This window comes from Epinephelus moara, chromosome 10, assembly GCF_006386435.1.
Source record: "Epinephelus moara isolate mb chromosome 10, YSFRI_EMoa_1.0, whole genome shotgun sequence".
NCBI lineage: Eukaryota > Metazoa > Chordata > Actinopteri > Perciformes > Serranidae > Epinephelus > Epinephelus moara.
Window position 1 is genome coordinate 40,960,652 of NC_065515.1, and position 23,859 is coordinate 40,984,510.

At 40.1% G+C, this 23,859-nt stretch overlaps 1 protein-coding gene across 2 annotated transcripts; it reads left to right on the top strand.

Annotated features, from left to right (window-relative positions):
* The first annotated feature begins 77 nt into the window (after positions 1-77).
* Positions 78-20,706, top strand: prrx1b (paired related homeobox 1b). 2 transcript variants are annotated; one of them, XM_050055623.1, is made up of 5 exons: positions 78-823; positions 7,612-7,787; positions 12,737-12,918; positions 16,158-16,223; positions 18,401-20,706. In XM_050055623.1, the coding sequence occupies exons 1-5, from the start codon at positions 577-579 to the stop codon at positions 18,531-18,533; spliced, it is 804 nt and encodes a 267-aa protein (XP_049911580.1). In that variant the 5' UTR covers positions 78-576; the 3' UTR covers positions 18,534-20,706. The 2 variants fall into 2 exon arrangements, with proteins under 2 accessions (XP_049911580.1, XP_049911581.1); XM_050055624.1 differs by lacking the exon at positions 16,158-16,223 and having other exon boundaries at positions 79-823.
* The last annotated feature ends 3,153 nt before the right edge of the window (positions 20,707-23,859 follow it).

The following is a 23,859-nucleotide window of genomic DNA, read 5'->3' on the forward strand; positions in this document are numbered from 1 at the left end:
AGAGAGAGAGAGAGAGAGAGAGAGAGAGAGAGAGAGAGACTATAGGGTGTATAGCCTGGAGGTGCGGCGGTAACGTCCTGCCTCCCCGCGCCTAGCTGCCGCTGAGCAAGCTTTGCGCACACACGGGGCTTTGCGCATCTGGTCGTCATCAGCAGCAGCAGCAGCAGCTCTTCCTGCTCATATGTGACTCAACTAGAGTGGGAAGAGAGCTCCTTCTTCTTCTCAGAAGACTTCACTGAAAAACGTCTTTGGGACTTTTCGCTCTCAGGCAGCAGGACACGCTGATGTTTTTCTTGTTTGTCGTTGACGCGCGCCGCTGGATGGATTGTCTGTAGGGGTTTGCTGGGGAAAAGCAGGCGAGGAGAAAACTTTGCTGAAGTTTGTTTTCTTCCTGTGCGGCTGATCTGGATGTGAACACATCCGCGCTCTGCTCGGAAGAACCGAGTCTCTCTCTCTGGCTGGTTTCTGGAGGCGCTGCTCGTGCGTCCTGCATGCACGGATCTTCTTGGCTCGCTCGTGATTCTTCTCTTTCTTCTTATTACCGCTCCGTTTTTTCCGCTGTTCCCCACTTGCGTCATGACTTCTAGCTATGCACATGTAATGGACAGGCAAGCCTCGATATCAAACCGCCTGGAGAGTCCGATCACGTCTAACCTGGACAACCTGCAAGCCAAAAAGAACTTCTCGGTCAGCCACCTGTTGGATCTGGAAGAGGCTGGGGAAATGGTCGGCACCCAGGCGGACGAGAGCGTCGGGGAGGCGGGGAGGAGTATGCTGGAGTCCCCGGGGCTGACCAGCGGGAGCGACACGACCCAACAGGAGAGTAAGTGAAAAGCAGACCGAACAAGAGCCCGAAGGCTGGGACTGAGCTCGAGATATCACAAACAACTTTTAAATCTTGCGACCGAAATATTAAAATCTCTCTCTGGTGCGTTTTAGTGCAGATGTGAAAACCACAAGTTATCAGGCTTGATCTCTGGAAAGTACAACACATTTCACACAAATGTAGTTCTAATGAGCAGCTGAAAACTAAAGTCATTTGTTTTCATTATGTTCTGGCGTGTGTCCGCGTGCAGAGCGCATGAATGGAGCTCTGCAGAAAGCGGCGCGCATGGAAGGAATCCTTTAGTGAGTTTTGGCAATGCATCATCCCTGACGGCCTCCCCCTCAAAACGGCCATTAATTTACCATTAACACTTTGATGTCAGTGAGGTATGGTGATGTTGGTGGACATGGTCAGTGAAGTAACCTTGCGAGTCAAACTCGGGGGTAATAAATCTCTCTGTTATGACCTAAATGAGGCCACATTTCTTGATCATGCAGGTTTTAATCTTTTTATTTAGGAGTAAAAACAGAGTCAAAATTAATAATTTATTTTGAAAATACTGGAGGGAGAGTCACATGGTGTCTGTGTCACCTGTGTGATAGTTTGAATATCAACATCTGTATACATTTATTACTTAATTATGATAAAAGCCAGTTTTTTTCAACCACCACTAATTCCTCCGTGTGAGCGTAAAAGTGAGGCCAATGTAAGCCGGCTTTGGAGAGCTTAGAAGCGGAAACTGCTCGCTGAGCTGCCGGAGACGACCCACCCCGAATATCAGGGCTATCATTTCCAATTGTATTGTATAGAAATGTGCCGTTGCGTGAATGTAAGTTGACTAAAACTCGGAAAACCCCGCAGAAACCCACCACTCGCCCTCTCCGGCGCACCGTTGAGAGAGTAAATAAACGCTCCCTCCTCCTCCTCCTCCTCCTCCTCCTCCTCTTCTTCTGCTCAAAGGGCCATTTGCAGCGGCTGACAGAAACGTTATAGGCTTTAATGAGTGTTATTGTTATTTTTTTAAAGGCTAAAAATCGTGTGAGAAATATGCGGGAGGAAGTGGCCGGGTCACGTCGTTAATTCACGGTTATTTTCGGCCTGTCAAACACCTTCAGAATATCGGAGCTTAATCATTTGTCATAATTACCGCGCGTGTCCTCGCGCCAACAATTAGGGAATCAAATAACAGCATCTCATCGGATCTGATGTTGTTGCGAGATGACTTTAGGAGGGATGAATCTGTTTAGAAAACAAATATTGGTTCGATGAGTAAACATTTGTTGAGTTTAAATGCCTAGCCTTTATAAGAGGAACGAGTCCATCATCACCAGATTTACGCAAGACTGAAACAGAAATATTGACACGTGTTGGGGCCTTATTATATAATTTTATTTTTCCGATTTACTGACAGAAACGTGAAAGCAACAGTTGGTTTGAACGGCTTTGGACATTTTTAATCTATTTCACAAATTGGCAGTAATATTACCCAAATACATGATGGACACATTACAAAATAAAACAACATTTCAGAATAAAACAGTAAAAAAATTAAATGGATATTTGTTTTATTATTTTAAGAACCAATAACTTATATTCTTGTGAACAAGCTTTGGCAGGAGGACTAATTGACTTTCACTGATAGCTGCTAATGAGATCAGTCTAATGACACGTGTTGGCCACACTCACAGCTGCAGGATGATGATGGTGATGATGATGGTGACGGGATTGGCTTTGATTTGCTGGCTTAAATGTCACCCTGCAGGTTTAATTAAAAGCTTTCCGAGGCCAAACCGCCGCTCAGCCTAAAAGAAACACACAGTCTCCTCTTTATTTGGATTTTATTTTTTTGTCCAACTGAAACAAAACGGAAACACTTGGAGCCGTCACACAAGAGAGAATATACTCTAATTTGAAGCTCATTAATTTAAAAAATATTTTTTGTAATTTACAAAAATGTAAATTTGCCTACTTTGTATAGGCTATTATTTTTGTCCCTATCAGACCTGCTGTGACACATTTCACTGTGCTAAATAACAAAAATAAATATTAAAACAACTCAATTAAAATATTTCATACAGAAAGAAAATCAATATTTTTATTTTGCCACGTGATGTTTTTTTGTTGCCTCTAAAAGATTAATTTATATTAAATCTTACAATCATATTTAATAAGTGACTTAATGCCATTTTCATATTTCTTTTTCATCTTACTGTCAGTACACACAGCGGTCTCATCCTTCCGCGCACAAACCTCATTGTGTTGTCGCATTTTCCTCCGGTTGTAACGTCATCAAACGGGCGGACTAATGAAGTGCGTCATGATTTTCATTTTAACCTCGAGCCTGTAAAACGGCTGTGTGTTTTTTTGGGGGAAACTATGCGCGGTCGCTGGTTAGCCATGTGCGGCTGCCATCAGCGTTTACAGCCGCACTTTACTGCGTCCGACTTCTCAAGTCATCCGCTGCACTATTTTACTCCTTTTATCCCAAAGTGTGCAGCCTGCAGCCTGCAGAGCTGAGTTATAACAAACCGAGAGGAAACAAGATGAAAGTCAGAGTCAGAGGAGAGACATTTTGGTCTCATCTGGTTAAAATATTTCCTCATAAACCAGAAATACGTTCAGAACTACATGAATGTAATAAATTTAAAAATGCAACTCGGTTTAACACATGATGGGATTTTAGCTTGTTGCAATTAACTTGAGTAATTTCTGCCATAAAGAGGGAGTTATCCTTAGGCAAGGCTATTTTCTACAGCAGATTTCATTACAGGTAAATATTCTTTAAATAAAAAAAGGATAGCGTGTTTAGAAGAATGCGTTATAATATTAATAAAATAAAATGCCAAATTAAAAACATTTACTTATCTGAGAGCTGGAGTTTTACTTTGCAGATTTATATTTTACGCTCAAAACACACACACACAAAAACATCTTGTATTTAAGTAATTAAATCTATTAATGTTCCACCCCGGGGGGGGGGGGGGGGGGGTCAGGACCCCTAGAGGGAGGCAAGATTAATGTGATAGGTAACTAAAGGATTAACAGGATCCTGAAGAAGAAGAAAAAAAATACCTTCACATAATTCTGTTTCTTTTTCAGATTTTTTTTCGTATCTGAGGTTTGCAGAAATGTACAATGCCAACATTATCTGCAGAATAGGTTGCAACCCTTTTCTAATCTCAGTGTCTGTATATATTATTTTTTTTAAGAGAGTAAAAAAAAAACTCCATCCCACACCATATCGTCTTCCCCACTAACAAACAGAAATGAGGAGAAAATGAAGCAAACTATCCAAAACAATTTGCTTTTTCCTGTTAAGGAAAGTAGTTCTACATCTTCAGCTCTCTAAAAAGCCGATCTGAGGAGAGGAAATCACTGCTAAGAGCTCACAGAGGGATGAGCATGTTTAGTTTCATGTTTCAAAGGCCAAAAAGATTGTGCAGCAGCTTCTTTAAACTTCTCAACAATATATGGGGATTAAAATCAGTACATTAGTAATGAATCACTCTAAAGTCAAATGTTGAGTGCTAGAATTTTGCTGAAGTATTTTTTCCTAATTTTTTTGTTACTGATAGTGTGACTCAGGTTTCCTCCTTGAGTGTGCTGTTAATTTGCATGATTAAGATTTACATCAGCTGTAGAAGGTGGATAAACTCTGGCTCTGCATCTGTGCTGAGATAATTTTTAAAGTTCCAGAAGAGGAACCAAGTGTGCACACATCCAGGAAAAAATACTCAGGTGCAAGACAAAAACTATTCCGCAGGGTACAGACGACGTCTGCACTCTGTCAGGCTCCAAATAAATAGTTTATCACTCTTTTTCTCTTTGCAAAGCAAATAAACGTGAAAGGTCAGAAGATGATTAAATTCACATAAGTACACACACACAATTATGTTAATTTATGCGTGACTTTTCTCCATTTTTTTTTCTGGTGAAATACTGAATATGTTCAACAGATCAGACCTGCAGAAAACACTCTGTGTTCAAACTGCGCGAAAACTAAACTGTGTTGAAAGACAAACTAATATTTGGGGTCACATGCTTTATTTTAAGGGGTCCCTCTGGTAGATAAGCAGAGGGGAGGTGTGGGGAGGGGGGCGGGGGTCTTTCATTAGTCAACAAAACAAACAGGCTCAGCGTTGACACACTGCAGCATCTGCTCTGTGACATGTCACATGAGTGTGTGAAACTGGGCAAGGTGTGTGTCTCTGTGTATTAAAGCAGTGATAGTCAATAGTAAATACTCCATTACAAGCTCTGCAGTCAGAGTGTTACTCTCGTACAGAGGAGTGTGATCACAATGTCCTGAGTTCGAGTCCGGCTGAGGACATTTGTTTCATGTCAGTTCTCTAATAAAGGCGGAACATGTACCTACACTGTGAGTGTATTCAACTGTACTTGAAAAGTCAAACTACACAGTCGAAAAGAATTGTTTTGGCTATTAAAATCTGCCATTTTGGAAATAGAATAAAATCTTGCTCCTCCATATTTTGGGGATTTCTTGTTTCCCCCAGTTCCTCCCTTTAGGATGAAACACTGTCTCCTCAGGTTGAGCAGAACTTTTTAGATTCAGATATTTTAGATGTATGAACTCCATCTGCTGAGGAAGACCATGACATGCAGTTCAAAGCAGCTTGGAAAAAGATGCAGTTTCCAAGCTCAAGACTGAACTCTTAATTTCATCTTTAGATAAAGTTTAATGTGGTCATTAAAGAATTCCTGAAACAGTTGATGTTTAGAAATATCAGATTTCAACCTGAACAAAACAAAAATAAGCTCTCTGACAGTGATGTAGGGAGGATTCAAATCTTTACTGAAGTAAAATTATCAATACCGCTGTGGAAAAATCCTGCTTTCAAAATGATAGTGAAGTTAACAAGGACTCCGCCAAGAATTACGTTCACATACATTTCATCAGCTCCAACATAACGCAGCAGAGAATACAGTTTTGTAATCGGCATATTGACAAAATACTCATACCGAACATTCTCACAATATCCCGTAAAACCCATTTCATGAATCAGATTTTGAATGAGGTTTATGGGAAATGAAAAAAATAAAACATTCATCATCATTTTGGGTCTACATGAATGCAAAATAAATTTCACATTTATTAAAGAAGGACTAGGATGTTCCTGTTTGTATCCACCGGTGACTCTGTGTAATCCAAAAAAAGAACACTTTTGTCAAACTCTAAAACAAAAAAACACAATGATAAATAAATCATTTATATTGTTGGCATTACAGAATATACCTTGAACATATGGAAGCATTTTAATACTGTTTTCAGGTTTGCATAGATATTCTGAAAATGCTATATTTTGGGGGATACAAGATTTTTACCTGACATCAGGCATTTTTAAAATTTTATGTTGAATATAAAATCTGAATCTGCAAAACAGCTCAATATTCCCACTGCCAGATAGAAAATACAAGACTTCCCTCTGAGATGTCTCTCAACACTGAAATACTGTGGTGCAGTACAGAGCAGGAGTGAGTGTACTGAGTAACCTCCCACCTCTGTGTGTGTAGCTACAGATAGTGTAGTGTGTGTGTAAGTGTGTAATTAGTCAGGAACATGGATGATCACAGTCTTTTTGTCGATGTGAAAGTGTTATTTGTGGTTTTGTTGTGGAGCCACAAGGCACTGACTCCATCCTGCAGGAGCATTTAGACCGAGCATGTACACACTCTGCAAAATGGATTATATATTTATCTTTGCCAAGAAGCACACGCGTTTGTTTGTTTGCTGGTACATGTGTCTGTTTGCTTGTTAATTAGGCTGCGGGATCGAGGAACAAGTGATTTGTTTTTGTTGCAGATCCAGGCCTTGTTTTTATGGATCTTTAGGAATCACTTCACCCAAATTACAAAAAAAAACTATTTTCTCATATAACGTCAGGTTTTGAGGTATCTGCCGCACCAAATCGTGGAGGGGGTATGCCCTCTTTAGTTACAGCTGCTATGTTATCATCATATTATCAGTGATGGAAATAGTATTCAGAACTCAGATTGTAGTAATGTAAACATCCTGTTTAACTCAAGTGCTCTGTTCAAAAATTTTCAGAGGTACAACAGTGTTATTTGTTCTCACCTGTCAAAAGTGAAAGTACTTGGCAGCAGCTGTCAGCAGGTCAGGTGACGGAGCAGGTTGGACATTAATTGCAGGGTGAGGTTCTTGATCAAGACTTGAACCTTTAATTTCCCCCGAAAGTGTGCACACATGGGCAAATCATTTCAGCTGTGTTGGACAAACGTGTCCACATTAATGCAATGTTATGCTCATTTTAAAGAACTGCCATTAATATATCAAGAGTTGTTGGTACATAAATGTATAAGCAGCATTTTAATGCTAATTTAAGGTGATCCTCAGTATCCTATTGGGTAGTTTAATTATATCATTTTTTAAAGGGAAAAAGAGCGACTACATTATTACTTTCAATTGTAACAAACAATACAACATGAGACATTAAAATTCATCATTATGGTCCTTGTTACTTGGATGAATGATCGAGGATCAGTTCTTTAAAGCTCTGTTTTTACTCCCATTTCTGATCGAGGCCTGAGGAGGCATTATCTTTTCAGAGCTGCCTGCAGCAGCAGCAGCAGCAGCAGCAGTTGTTGCATGAATGCAGGGAGCTACATTTATTATTAAAATGTAATGTGGACCGACACGGGGCTTTTGTTTTTTCATTGTACCTCCTCAGGCAAAGTGTCTACAAACTAAAAGCACCTATCCCATCAAGTGTTGTAAAGGTTACACCACCTTGTTGTTCTCCTTGTAGATGAACAGATGAACACAGAGGAGAAGAAGAAGAGGAAGCAGCGCAGGAACAGGACCACCTTCAACAGCAGCCAGCTCCAGGCTCTGGAGAGAGTGTTTGAGAGGACACACTACCCCGACGCCTTTGTCAGAGAGGACCTGGCCCGTCGGGTCAACCTCACCGAGGCCAGAGTCCAGGTATGAACAGGGACAGCATCACTGCAGCAAATAAGATTAAAAAAACTGTTAATTTCATAATGTTTCCTTCAGATCTTGAGAGTCACACATCCTCCTACTTACAAAAAAAACCCCTGATCCCCTTATATTTGAAGATTTCCTCCAGCAGCAGTGATTGAACCGACAGGTTCAAGCTTTGATCAGAGACGAAGAAGAAGCCATAACACTCACCAGATTATTAAGTATACACAGCCATGAAGTAGGAAGAGGTCTGTGGTCATTATACTGTAAACCACTTTCACTGCAGGGTCACAAAAATAAACAGATTCTTATAAACACACAGACACAGAAACTTGCTGCGTTACTTGGTACATTAGAAATGGTCCTTGAGGTTTTGGCAAACCTGTGGGACCTGTTAAGGAATCCTTGTGCGCCCTCGTGACTCAGAGCAGGATTTATGAAATGATTCATGAACAGCTTTGTTTGTATTAACAACAGAGCGGCAGAGCCAGCCTGTTATTGGGGAGAAGTTTTATAAGAAACTGGAGGACAAGCAGTCACAAAACAGGATGTCTTCACATCATCTGTTAGCTCTTAACACTAATAGATTTAGCTAATAATCCTATAGTGGCTTGAAGTTATCAGGGTCTATTAACATGTTTAGATTTTCCATTATGGGGCTTTAGAGGAACTGATAAGAACTTGTCAGCCCCGCACAAACATCATCTATCATACTTACATGATCTCTTGAATAATTGCTGATAGTTTTGAGTCTGCGAGCAGCTTGTAAACTCCCCAAAGGGACTGCATGTGATCAGAAAAGTGGATGTAATGATGTCTAATTTCCTCAGCGGTTTACAGATCAGTGATAAGCGGCAAATATGCAACACATGAGAGCTGCAGCAGAACGGGAGCTAAATATGACGCAGTAATTGGCCAAATGAGTGACATCACTCTTGTAAATGTCGTCAATTAAACAAGCTAGAATATGGATTTAATATTTGAATTGCAACTAGAGCTTTTACTGATATTCGTTAATGAGGTCGTAGGTTCTTCATCCAGACACACACACACTAAAAAAGTGTATTTACATACAGTTATGTTTAACTCACATTATGTGTTGTAATGTAGCTGATCATCGTGTCTTCCACAAGTCTAAAAAAAAAAAAGAAATGCTGCGTTAGTCTCTGTATTAAAGTCACTGACTTGAAATACTGAGAATAACCTTTAGCTCCATTTAAGGGGAACTGAGACTGAGATAAGGCTATATTTACATCTTTGACAAAGCAGTATAAATTAAAGAATGAAATATATTTTAGTCACCAGAAGTCAGTCCTTGTCTCTCCAACATTTATATTCCCTGCTTCAGTTTTGATTCATATTTTATTTAAAGTCTCAGGAGGAGAAAGTGTGTTGTCACTACTTCACCAGCTAACTATGTGCTAAAGTAGCATAAGACTGAATATGAAAGCTCGTGATGAAGGCCCATGTGCCGAAACGGGTTGGTGAAATAAAGAAGGCTCCTCCAGTTAGTCAGCTGGTGTTGAAGAGTTGGGTTTTTTCATACACACTGTTCTCAATTCCTGTACATCCTGTCCGTGTCTCTTTCAAATAAAGAAAAAATGTCCCCCAAAAACTGTTAAAAAAGGACACATTGTCACCTGCAAATCTAAATTTAGATCTACTATATTTGTGTAAGAAAATCCCTGCGCATAAAGCCCTACCATAAGCGTATTTTTCGAAGGGAACACAGGGGACACGTCCCCTTCACTATATAGAACATGTGTACCCCCCAAATAAAGACGCTGAAGTACTAGAGGACCTTTATTTTGTAAAGATATAGACATTTCCACTATTAATGAATGCAGAAAAGGTACACATTGGTGCAGAACATTTCACCAGCATGCAGGAAATTGAGTCTCTGATGCTCAGAATTTCCTGTCGGAGGAGCCCCAAACCCACCTCTATATAGATTGATTGATTGATTGATTTCGGTCATTAAAAAGCAACAGAAAATAAATATCAGCAACAAAGCACAAGTAAACAAAACAAGGACACACAAGTAAACAAAACAAGGACTCACAAGTAAACAAAACAAAACAAGATGTCCTCCCCCAGTGCTGAAACAAAACCTACGACCTTGAGATCTACCAATCAAATAGGTAGGGTGACCTAGTTGTGGCCTGACAGACAAAAACTAGGGCAAAAAAAGTCCAGCTATACTTGATGTTGCTCATGAAGCTGGGAGCTTGTGTCTCAGTATTTATATAATGAGAATGTCTGACATCTGGATTACAATCGCTGAGGACAGGACACTGTTTACAGAGATTTACTGAAACTGCAACTTCTAAACTGAAAATCAGAGAAACAAAGCAGTGATTCTGATCAGCGATGGAGACATAACGTCACCTGTGTTCCCCCTGGAAATAATGCTCTTGGTTGTATTTGATAAACTGAACTCAAGAAAAGTTCATGCACCTATTCTTTTAAATGCACACAGGCCCCATGCATTTGTTTAGTAATGATATGAATTATACACGCATGACTCAAGAAACAAGAACATCTAATGCTTTTACTGCAGATTAATGTATATCTACAATGGTTTTTTTGTACATTCTAATGGCGTGTTTTCTGAACACAACAGTGAGAGTATTAGCTCTGTGGGCAGAGTGAGAGGGAAAGAGGAAATGGTGATGTTGGAGGGAGAGAAGCAGCACATCTGTGAATAATGTGTAGCAGAGAGCAATGCAGAAATCCTTTGATAAAAGAGACTTTGGGCTCATTCCTGAGGCTGTGCGTCAGCGGACAGCGAGCCCCTGCGAGCGCCCACAGCATCTAATAATGGATTTGATTTCACAGCGAGGAACAACATTAGCACCCCCCGAGTCACATCATCATCATCTGCTTAGCAAAGGGTGGAGAGGGGGGCTAGGGGGGTGTTCTTAAAGGAGAGGGGAGGCTGATGAGGGGTAGACGGTGAATTGGAGATGAAAGCTGTGTGTGTGTGTGTGTGTGTGTGTGTGTGTGTGTGTGTGTGTGTGTGTGTGTGTGTGTTTTGAAGCTTGTGCGGATGCCTATGTGACAATTTTATGTTTTTACCTGATACAGAAGTTTAAAGTCGAGATAAAATGGGGAAAAAAGCCTTTTCAACCCTTTTAGTTCACATTCCCAGTCATACTGTGCATGATATATACCACAAAACAAACAAACAAAGATAAATCAGTTTCTTTGTATTCTTACGGCAAAATCCAATCATGTTGTCTTCCTGTAAAACAGAAGATGATGTGTATTTATGAAAGCCGGTACCAACCAATTTCAACCAATAAAATCATGACATCTACACATCAATAATCTGCAACTTCTAGCCGGACAGAGTCAAGGTAAAATTTGCTAGCCAGCAACAGCATGCTACATCATTGTGTCTTTGTTCCCTCGAACAGCAGAAAAGAGGTGGCACTTAATTGAAATGTGTAAAATGCTGTGCTATGTGTGAGTTTTGTTGTTAGGACAACAATACCTTGACAGTAACATTAGTTTGGTAACTAAGGTAATGCTACATTAACAGAGGGTAGACTGTTGTAGACAGTAGCCTAGCTAAAGAAGCGGCAGTGACATCACCAGCGCCTTTCTGAAAAGTTCAGAGATTTAACCTTAAGAACTCGTAGCGGCCACAGCTGGAGCGCTCTGGTAAAAGATGCTGGGCCCAGCACTTTTCCTCTAGGCGGCTGCATTATGCTTTCTCTCCATTGTCAACAATTAATAAAAGACACTGGTGCCCAGACAAAAAAGCCATGTGGACACAGACCGTTACAGTGGGCTACTGAAGCAACTAAGGGAACATACACATGCTGCATTTTTTGTGCCCTTAAATCCATTGTTGTCAATATAGACGCAGGGTAGGCGCGCTCAAAAGCAAGTCCATCTTCATTGTGGCACGCAAGCTTTCCCAAGCATTCCCGAGCGTTCCCAAATGCCAGTTTTAGCTGTGTCCAAAATTCCATACTAACATGCTATTTAGTAGGTACATGAAGCATATGAAGGGCTTTGTCTCTCTCTCTTTCCCTGACCTAAACTTCTATTCTATCTGTGTTACAGCATCTGGGCCTCACTGTTATGACACGCCCACTTTTCAACAATCAAATCAATTCCTCCCAAAGGTCTATCCCACCAGCCTATCCTGTTTCACTTAGAAATACATCATGGCACTGAATCTAGACACTCGTGAACTGCTATTTCATCTGGAATTTTAGTTCAGAGAAATATAAAAAAAATGAAGATTTTGAATATGGTTTTATATTTTTTATGACCTCTGTTCCTTTAATAGACTTCACATAGTGTTAAAGCATGACAGGTTACAAAGGTCTCATGTTCAGGCTGTAATAGAACCAGAAAGTGTGACACACCTCAGGCTGTTAAACCCACTGACTGATGAAGACTATGAGATGTGGTTGAAAGCTACAAAAAAATCTAGTTAATGGAGCTTTGAGTTCAGATTATTTTGTCACGCATGGTAAGAGCAGACTGAGGAACAAAGCAGCATTTAGCACTTCCCTTTGGTTTGTTAAGGGTCACACTGTTCCCCCTGCATTTAATTTGAATGCAGTAACTGCCCATCCACCACCCGGACCTCTACACTTCCATTTTCCAGCTCCCTCTACATAAAGAGCACACTTCTTACTGCTTTGGCACTGGGCATAAATTGTTTGTTGCTGATTCATCCAATGGAAACTGTTCACTCCTGATGATACTGGGCTGGTTTTCTGTGTCTGCACCACTCCACACAAATGGAAATATTCTGCTTGTCTTGTGCATTATTTTAGATGCAAGTTTAGCCAAATATTTGTTATCTTTGGAACTTTAAATGCTTCTGTAAAGAGTTTGTGATGATCGTAGCATCCACAGAGGTTAAAAACTTGACTTAAAATTGCTTATGACAATATATATCCTGTTTTTTTTCTCTTTGATTCCAGGTTTGGTTTCAGAACAGGAGAGCTAAGTTCCGCAGGAACGAGCGCGCCATGCTGGCCAGCAAAAACGCCTCGCTCCTCAAATCTTACTCGGGAGATGTGACAGCGGTGGAGCAGCCAATCGTACCGCGTCCTGCACCACGCCCGAATGACTACCTGTCCTGGGGCAGTGCTGCCCCCTACAGGTAGAGTCCACTCTGTTCTCTCATCGGACATCATCCAGTGACCTGGCATTCACCTCACAACATACACACTGCTTACACACTGCACTGCTTCTGTACTAACATTTCTGTTAACACTGCTGATCTGCAGCACAGCGTTAGACTCAGGCTACGTAAGTAAAGGCAGTAAAACCACAATGAAGAGAGTCCTACGTTCAGAAAGTGAAAATAAAAAGAGGTTCATCAGTAAAATGTATCCAAGTATCAGCAGTTACAGTAACGTTATTGTGAGGAAGTGCTGGGCGAAAACCTCCTTTCTCCAGTTTTGGGATTTTCATGCTTTTACTTGTGTTTCAGAGGGGAGAAAGGAAGGAAGGAAAGGAAATAGGAAATAAGAAAGGAATAAGGGACAGAGGAAAGAGGAAAGAAAATCGTAAAGCAACAAAGGACAATAAGAAGGAAAGGAAGATGGAAATAAGCAAAGAAAGAAAGGACAGGAAGGAAAGAGGAAAGGAAAATAGCAAAGAATGAAGGAATAATAAAAGGAATAAAGAAGGTGAGAAGTAAAGAGTTGCCAGAAAGAAGAAAATGAAGTAATAAAGAAGGTAAAGAAAAGAATAAAAAGAAAGGACTGTAGGAAATAAATAAGTAAAGAAAAACAGAAAGAAGGAAAGGAGGAAGAAAGGAAAATAGAGACAAAGAACGAGACAAGAAAGGAATCATTTTAATGTAGTGGCGTAAAAAGTCTTCCAAAATTCAGAATACTCAGGTCAAGCACTGCTGCAGTGCTCCGAACTGTATGTCAGTACTGACCTAGTCCTCTGCTTTCTGCTGCACAACATCAATTCACACAAGTGTCTCCAGATGAAAAAGCACAAGCTGATGCCACAATAACCACATGTTAACACCACCGTAACACACACACACACACACACACACACACACACACACACACACCAATCCTCCCTTCTGTTATTGTTTCATTTCCTCCTCTTCTTCTACCTGCACATACTCCTCATAGTTCCTCTGACCATCTTCATCTCCTCTGATCCACCTGGACTCAAACTGACGGGCTGCAGGTCAGCACACCGTTTACTGTCTATTGTTATAAATCTGCCGTTATTCAATATTTTTCTTATTGTCATCAGATCTCATGCGCAGACTTAAACCAACAATGTGTAAGTCCATCCCAGTTACCCACCCTGTCTCAATCTGTCAGCTTTAAGCCCATCAGTTCCTGCTGAAAATGTAAACCTGTAAAAACACAAATGTGTGTTTTTAATTTTTCAAAAAGTCTCAATAATTTCCTAAAACAGCTGCTCACTGTAGTTTTTATCAAACAAACAGGAGGAGAAGATGATTTTCTGGGGACTATTTTCAGTGGCGGATTAATCCACATTTGGTGCTCCAGCGAATATTTGCGGCAGCAGGACAGTGTTTGTGAGATTGAGTCAAATAAACTATAGTGTGTGTGTTCATGGTAATGAAGGAACATGTCACCCAGTGCAATAGTTAGGCTTACTTAATGGTACGTCAGGCTCTGATACACACACTGTTGGATTCCAGATTTGCTTTAAAGACTTTTGTATCAACTACGACGTAAGGAACATTTGCCTGTTGTCTGGTAATCTTTTGGACCCTCTGTAAAAGAGATTTGTTGCAGCCTGGTGACACAATAACTTTAAGACACGAAGCTGTGTTCACCTGTTTCTACTTTTTATTTTCAGGTACTGTTAACATCAAACACCTTCATCATGCCTTAGTTCTCATGAGCAAATATTAAATTATTGAGATCTTTCCTCAGAAAAGCAGCTGATTCCCTGTTAACCATTATACTTAAGCAAATATGAAAAAGAAGAACTTACCTTGTATTTTCCCACTGTTATATTACAATATTTTGTGGTTGCTTTGGCCAAACTTTTACAACAACAAAACTCTTAGTGCCAAACTGTCATGTTAAATTTACTGTTTAAACACAAACTGCTGTGCTGCTGACATACAAAGTGCAAAACACTAAATCACACGCTCAGTCCTCAGTGTAAATTACAGTTTACCATTCTATGCTTTCCAGCATTGTAGTATTACAGTGTTGACTTACAATTTGAATGATTATGTAAACTTAGAAGTAATTTAAATATCTAATGCTTTAATGTCTTGACAGAAAAAATACAGACAGTTACTGTTGTGTAAAGTCAGACTTGAGAGCACATTATCTATGTCTGACAGTATATTCAGTTTATAAGACGTAGACTTTCACAAGGAAGTCCATCATTCAAATTCTTTGTAAACTGTTTTGATGATGTGTGTTTAACAGCATTATTTGATAATGATAATTTTACTTCTAAAATACAATAATTGATGAATATTTAGAGCGTCGTGATGCTCTGAAGAAAAATGTGATACATGGTGCATTACCTATTTTGATACAGTTGTTTTGCTGTAATCTTGCATTCTATATGAGATGTTAGGCCGAATATAATATTCATGTTAAGCAAGAGTTGTCCAGTGTACATACTCCAAAGCTCTCATGACATATTAAACACTAGCTGCAATGGTTTTTGAATTTTTGGTCATCTCCTCAATATAAGTTTTGTAAATTAAAATTCTGTTGCAAAAGATTGAGCCAAAGTCATTATAAAATGCCGTAACACTTCAGTAAAAGATCAGAGTCCTTTCTCTATCGCTGTATAAGCTTTGTTTTGTATGCTCTCTGACTTTTCCTTCTGTCTCTCTGCTCTGCTGTGGCCTTTTGCCTCTGTCTTCCCCTGCAGCCATCTCTCTACACTACATATATAACAGTCTTATCTTGCACATATCTAACTCCAAACTAATTGTGTTGAATAAAAACACCGTTTTCCTCACCCTCAGTCCCATCGCTCCCCTCTGTCAGCATGAGCAGGGCGGGACCAGATCCTGTGACCCTCCTGACGAGGTGATAATGTGAAAACAAACCGTATTAAATCCACTGTTGACCCCTGTGACCCCTCTCTGCTACACTACACCAGATAATGAACGCTACACAGAGAGACAGAGCTCTACTGGGCAACATTTTTTGTGACTCTGGTTACATTGGTCGTGATTTACAGTAATCCTCCGTTATGAAACTCGGTGTAAAATGTCAAACCCTGCGGCCGCTGCCCAAACTCACTGAGAGCTTTTTGGCCGGACGCGGAGCAGCGAGGGAAAGCTTTTGTGAAGCAGGAATAATGCTATGTGGAACACGCTAATGTGGTGCTAACACTTCACTGTATATTATCCTAAAGCTGGTATCCAATGCCGGAGGGGGGGCCAGTGCGAGTGCCACAGAAAATGCTGCCCTCAGAGAACAAGTACGCTTTCACTTTACTACATTCAGTTCTTTTTTTGTTAAAGAAAACTCACAGAATTCTCCTTTTAAGAAGAATACTGCTGTTTTTTCACATTTTAGTACATTTACTGTTTTCAAAAGAATTTTAAAGTTGTTTTCTGAATGTATTTCTTGAATCTTATTGTGCCTTTTGAATGTTTCTGTATCAATTTTCACTTTTACTTAAATACAATGAGGTTTTTTTGTTGTTTTTAAAGGAACAGACCAGTGTTTTTGCACATTTTAACCCATTTTCAGAAGCTTTAAATGACTGAGATGAGAATGTCTTCCTTCTCTCCAACTGCCAGAAAAGCCATTGGTTTCTATACAGTAAAATCAACACATGCTGCTGCTTAAAACTGTCTTTGTTGTGTGTTCAATGTAGCACACACTTTTTCAGCACTCACAACTGAATTATCACGCAGTGATTACCGTACAGCATATTGCACTTTAAATACAGCTGATCCATAGTGTTTTGAATAAAGTAAAATAAGAACAAATACAAGAAGAAGAAAAAAAGCAATAAGTTTGAGGAAAAAATGGTCTCAGAGAAATATTGTAATTGTTCAAAGCTGGTGAGTACAAATGTGTTTTAAGTTAAATCTGCACAAAAAAGATGAAAAATACCAGCACAATGCTTTGTTGTTCTTAATACTTTTTATTTTACATGTTGACACAACTGTCATGTCTTTCCAGATGATTAAATGCAGACAGAGATATTTTTTCAGCTTTTTGTGCAGATAATTGTTACTCATCCTGCAAAGAATTTAGGAATGTGTATGTGCCTTGTCAAGATGAATCTTGAGAGCATAAATAAAGAGGAACTGAGTGAAAGTCATAAGAGACATCCATAGTCTGGGGGCAGAAATTAAAATGCCCAAAAACATTCAGTCCGATGTTCAGGAGCAGACAGGAGGACATGGCTTTAACAACAACAAAAGCAGACAAGATGATTATCAAAATAAAACACATTTTGGCCTCTTAAAATTGACTACTGGCATGAACTGAAAACAAAGGCTACATAAATTTATGACATTTTGGCTGAAAAACAAACAAACAAGTCAGTAAATCATGCACAGAGACACAACCAAGATCTGTTCTCAGAGGTAAAAAGACACACTTCAGTACTACAAGAAGAAGGAAAAGGGACAAAAAATAGACAAAAATACTGAAATTCCTAATCTTAAAAAGAAGGGAAAAAACAACAGCTAACAAAAAAAAAATCTGCCACATTTTAGGACCATTATCAGACTCCATCTGTTGATTACAGCAGTAAGAAATGCGGCTGAAAACTCTGGAAAATCTCCAGGCAGAGGACTTGAATCTGTATTTGTCATTCTGGCATTTGTTTAAATTCATGAAGTAACATTAGATTTCAATATTAAAACTCTGAGCTTGGTGCATTTTTTGAGGCTACTAATCAGACAGAGAGGGTGCTTTACAATGGCAGAGTGATCGATTTCTTATCCACCGTGATCCCAGCTCATTGCCCCCCTTTCTCACTCATGGGCAAACTTAATGAGGAACACTAAGAAAAAGACAGGGAAACAAGAACAAAAACTGTGACACCTCCCTCCATAAAAAATACTGCTGGACAAAGCTCAATCATGTTCATAAAAATGTTGTTTTTAATCCAAAGAACACAAATTATAATGTGGTGATGCTCTGGCCCTCATTAATTATAGTGTGGGAGGAGACATACACTCTCTGTGTATGAAATTTGAAGTGAATAAATTGACTGTTGGGATTACATGATAACAGACGTCTTTTTCCCAGTCGTTTGGCAGTTTAGACTTAAACAGTTCAAAGACTGAATATACAAGAGACAAATGAAGTCAGCTGGCTCACACTGTAAGGTTTTGTAAGTTACACTGTTTTAAGCTGCACAGTTAAAACTTAGCTAATCAACTATTCTTACATGTTCTGGCAAATGGTGATTTAACGTGATGTACAGTCAGGTTAATGTGTGTAAAAACACTGGTGAAGTTCCTGTGGGCATTTTTTAGTCACAAGCGTCTTAACGTCAGATTTAGATTAAATCAGATCAGTGATACCTGTTCTTTGTTCCTTTTCATATTTCCACAGCTGCGGCTCATGCTGAGCTTCAGCTTGCTGTCAGCCACAGGTGATGTAACCTTTTCCCCTCCTCTTGTCTCTCAGCGCCATGGCCACCTACCCGCCCACCTGCTCCAACACCAACACGTCCCAGGGAATGAACATGGCCAACAGCATCGCCAACCTGCGGCTCAAAGCCAAGGAGTACAGCTTGAACCAGGTGCCCACGGTCAACTGAGAGGAGGAGAGGCTGGGGGCCAGCGCAGGAGGGGAGGTGAACCTTTCTACTGCTGGACCCCTGCGGACGGACACCGTCTCTGGGTTGAGCATCATCTTACACACCCTGGATCATGAAGCCTCCTCTTCTTTCTGTAGCAGCCTCGATGGCGATACTACACATAATATGCAAATTGTTGGACACCGAGTGATGGCAGGATTTTCCCCAAGCCGCCTCTTTTTATTCTCCTGAGCATCACTGAACTCTTGTTTGTACAAAAAGACAGCTAGACTGGATGCTGTAGCCGAATATCTGCGTAGTTTTACATTTGTGATTGTGACTGAAATGGAGGGCGAGTTTTTCAAAGAGCATTTTGTTTTCATTCAGAGAACTTGTTCTCGACGGAGACTGGTGTACGGACTACGTGGAATTGCCTTTGTCCCTTTGGCTGTGGTGTTGGATAAAATGACACACCAAATTTGGGATCAACAACACTTTTTTTTCCTTTTAAAATCAACAACAAACCTACAAGGACTTCCTCTGACATTTATGCATTTTTTTTAAAGATAATTTTTCCACATTTCTTTTCCATGTTATACCACTGATGAGCAAACATTTTCAACGCATTTTGATTTTCATGTAATAGTCCAGTATAAAGGAGAGGCTAATGTATTTCTGAATCCAAAACCAGTAGATTCTCTTAATTTCCTATGATATCCTTTATTTGTAACAGAATAAAAACTTGTATATTAATAAAAATGCATTTCAAGCAATGCAATGGCACAGTGTCCAATTCAACAGATCTTATATAGGATGGAAAAAACAATTTTCCACCTTTTGGAGTAAAAGAAAAGGGTTTCTACAATGCAGACAGACTTAAATTATGCTTCAGAAACTATAAGAAATAAGTATATTTATAGCTGGAAAGCAAAATGATCTTGGACCTCGTGCATGCCCCATAAAAGAGAGATTTACAACTCGAGAACAGATTCTCCTTCACAGAAACCTCAAGCTGTTCCTGCTTTGTGTGTTTTCTTTTTTCCTGATTACCGCAACCTGAAATTTCCATCTTAAAAACAGGATATTTATGAGCAGGGAAATCCTCTCCTTAATATGGAGGGCCCCTGGGCCTCGTTTAACTCTGCGGCTGTCATACAAGGTGTTTCTTCTCCTTGGCCCCTCATAACCTTCGCCGTCAACAAACACATGTCGACACTCATCCTCGTACGGCGCACACGGGCCATAAAAGTGGGGTCGAATGAAACTGCAGCTGATGTGGTAGTGTTTCGAATTTTGGGCGAGAGGTGCCCATAGGTGCGGTCACATAAGTATGTCGTCTGTGGAAATATTTTTTTGGAGACGTTTATTATTTTCAACTCACAAATACCCAAGAAAAGTGCAACTTTTGTCACAAACTGAACTCCCTTCAAAAAGTTTTAAGTTTAATTTTGCTTTGAAAATGGCAGACATACACGTTATGAAACTTTGTCTACAACATATTTTATACTCTTATTGTTTCCTGCTCAATATGGCATAAAAGTAAACAAGTTAAATTTCAGTGATTGCAGGAAACTTTTATCTTAGGAAATTTTCAGTTTGCTATTGTTTCACCGCTGTTGCTTGCTTCCTAATGTTAAATGCTCTTCTTTGGTTCTTTCATCAGTTACTCAGTGTTTCAGCTTCCTGTCTTGTTTTAATTTCGAAGGACTCTTACTTCAGTACAGCTTTGAGATGGTGGTCCTATAATGGAATATTGCTATTTTTTTAGTTTTTTTTTATTGTCAGTTTTACTTTACAGACTCAGAATTTGCATTCAACATGACAAAATTACCTAACTGCCTTGTTGTCACTTGATCAAAGTTCTTCTGACTTTTTGTAAAGTGTTTAAGAGGGAATGAGGTCTGAGAATTTTTTCCAACTTTGGCATGTAATCCTTCATCTGATCTGAAAGCAGGAAAATCCCCATGAAAGCATGAACATTTGGGGAGCTTTTCATCATTTCTTTATCTCTGATGTGGGAGGTTCTACTGCTATGATATTTTTATTTTTTTTCTTATTTTGAATGTAGGACTTTTACTTGTAATGGAACACTTCCTCCATTTTTAATTAGGTGAAGGATTTAAGGACTTCTTCCACTTGTTTAAGTTCAGTTTAACTGAGGGTTAGTCGTAATAAAGAGGTGCTTCACTGATGTGACTGGAGGGTTTTTCCTGACTCGTATGCCACATTAAAAAAGGGATATTTCTGTTTTCTTTTCAGCCCTTTTATTTTCTGCTGTCGGTTGTTTTCCTGATCACTGATCCCTGACTGTGGTATGTCCAGTGTCAGACCCCTGTCCCCCTCTCCCCTGCCAGGCGCCCAGTCTCACCTTTCACGGCCAGGGCCTGGGCTGACCTGAAGTGATTCCAGATGTGGAGATCTTTTTTGACCCCCCCCCACCCCCCACCTTTCACCCTCCTCCTCCTCCTCTTTCTTTTCCTCCTCCCCTCTCTTCGCCCCCAGGCCCTGGCCAGCCACTCCATCAGGGCTGACAGCGTCCCCTCGGACAGCGTCTCTCTTCGCCTGAGCACATGACATACAAGGCAGCTCCCCCACCACCGCTCCTACTCCTCCTCCCTCGCCCTCACCCACCCACCCCCATCCTCAGCAACACATCTGGAGCTCATTACAGAGGAGACAGTAAGAGCGAGGGAGGGGCGGGGAGTCTGCGTGCAGAGTGTGTATGTGCAAGAGAGCGGGAAAGAGAGTGTTTCTTAACCCTTCTCCTCTAAAACATCCACCTTTTTTTCCTCTTTTATTCTCTTTGTTTCTTTTCTTCTTTACTTTTCTCTCCGCTCCTCCCTCTCTGCATGCAGTGATCTTTGTCCTGCTGTCAGTGCCACATGATCACAAATACTTTATTAATGAGTGGTTTTGGAAAAGAGCTCGGCAGAAAAAAAAGAGAAAATCTCGGAGCAGCCTGAGTGAAATACTGCACAGCTGTTAACAGTGTGTGGTTTGGGTGAACAACCAAAAGAATTTCCCGAGATGTGGAGTTTCCACGCAAAGTCAAGTTGACTGAGAGGTTGCACTGTTTGTGTGATTAAGTCACTATTATTACACACTTTTCATAAACACAGATGCAGGCTCGAATACACCCTCTGTTGGATTGTAAAGGAAACATAATTAACTTCAAACTGCCATCTCAAGGTTAATGCTGATGACCATATGTACTGTACTGCCATCGCCAACGGGTGCTTGTTTCTTTTCTTCAGGAAGTGAGAAAATCTGGCTGCTTTTTCCCATAAAAAGATGATTACATTCCGATTAATATTTTTGAAAGTATACACAGAATTTCACAATGCTTAAATTGCCTAAAAAGTCATTCAATTTTCTTAGAAAGTTTAACTCATAACTCTGGTTTATTACAATGTGGGTCTTTCGTAGTAACACTGCTGAAAAAAACATCCCAGAATCTCTCCGATGTACATTCATATGTGACATTCGTGCAGCACATGATTTCCTCCAGTGACAGTGCTTAGTGCCAGTGGAGGAGTAGTGTGTGCTTTATGTGGCCATGCAGAGAGTGAAGGTCTCTGTATGCTTCAAATGTCGTGCTTGTCTGATTTTTCTTTCCGAAACAGACAATCTGACCTCCACTTCATGTGTGGAGCTGAGAGTTAATTCATTAATGGAGAAACTGTGTGGGTGTGTGTTGTCACCATTTGTGCAATTCATAACGTTGACATTACTAGTTGTTGGAGAGGGATCAATGATGGCAGGCTTTTTGGCCCCGCACTCCAGGGTGGACATTCAGAACAGGTACAAACACTATGGGCCCTAGCTTACACCTGGTGCAAAGCAGTGCACAGTGCAGCATAACTGTCATTCTAAGTTTCAGTGTGACGTAGTTGTCATTTTCACAGCCAGCGCCCAAGTTGTGTAAGTAGCACGTATGTGCGCTCATGGGCGTGTAGGTCCTAAAATGAGGTGCGGTCGAGCACATTGCTATTTTGAGGCAGCAGAAAGCGATTGTGCCATTGACTAACAATAACCTGGTCTAAAGTCAGAATGGCACAGTATTTTCCTGCTATTTAAAGAGCGCATTATTAAGATAGTAATATGCACTGATATAGGCTTTTTTTTTTCTCACACTCTTGCTTGTTACACACACAGGGATAAACGGATGGGTTGTGGATAGCATACATCACTACCGAGGAAAAAATTAATGACATTCTCTGAAATGTGAACATAGCAGAGAGCAGAGCAGAGCTGCTGTCTGACTCCCCACTAAGAGAGATGCTGTGCATATCTACACACCAGGAGCAGCATAACTTGATTATTTCAGAAGCTAAAAGTTTAATTCCGTTTCCCCTGTCAAGTTTATAACTGCAGTTTTTAGTTTTGCTGCTTAAATGCTCCACGATATTTGCTGCATTGACATCACTGCTCTTACTCCATTACTCTCAGCAGAAAACCATTCACACATCAATTTGTCAAATCAACCATGGCTTTTAAAGGGAATGGGAGTTGACACTCTAATTGGTGGAATTTATGTTATGCCCAAAACACACCTATGATTAATTAAGGGACCATACACAACCCTTTTGCCCCTTCCACCTTACTTTGTGTGCAGACCATGTGCCATTTAGTCAAAGTGGAGTTGGACACATCTTAATTCACTTGCACCATGCACCTTAGACCATGTGCTATAGGGCTCTTTGACTTTAGACAAGGTTGGATGAAATGTACTACCAAGTAGTTTGGTTAAAGCATGCTGAACCCTTAAGAGTGGCGGATGGGCATGCAGTGAGCTGACTTTTATGCAAGAGAATGACGTTTGAGTCCTGTTGTCAACCAAAAATTGTATTTCTTTTAAAACCACAATTTGTCCTCAACCTTAACCATCAAGAAGTTGCCATATGCAGATATCATAATAATTAAATTTTAAAATCTTAGCACTGAATGTTATGTAACTGAACACCATCTCAGGTTTTGCATCATCCAATATATTAATATGGGTAGGGTTACAGGAAGTTTAGCCAACTAGGACTGGATAAGATGGATAAATAATGATTCTGGCTTGGTACAACTTGGTCTAATTTTAGAGTTTTGGCCGTCATTTTTATCCGTTATGGTAACAGTGTACTCACCAAGCTCATTTCTGAGATCTGGGAGCAATGAGATAGAAGTTTGACGGTTCGTCAGATGATCAGACAAGTTGTAACCAAGTCAACAGTTCATAAAGATTATCTAAATCCCTTTATGAGGAGGTAAAATGAAAAGCAAGTGCACCTGAAATGTTGCTAATAATCTCTCATTGCACAGGAAAACTGTGTGCACACAACTACAGTAACTATGGTAGATC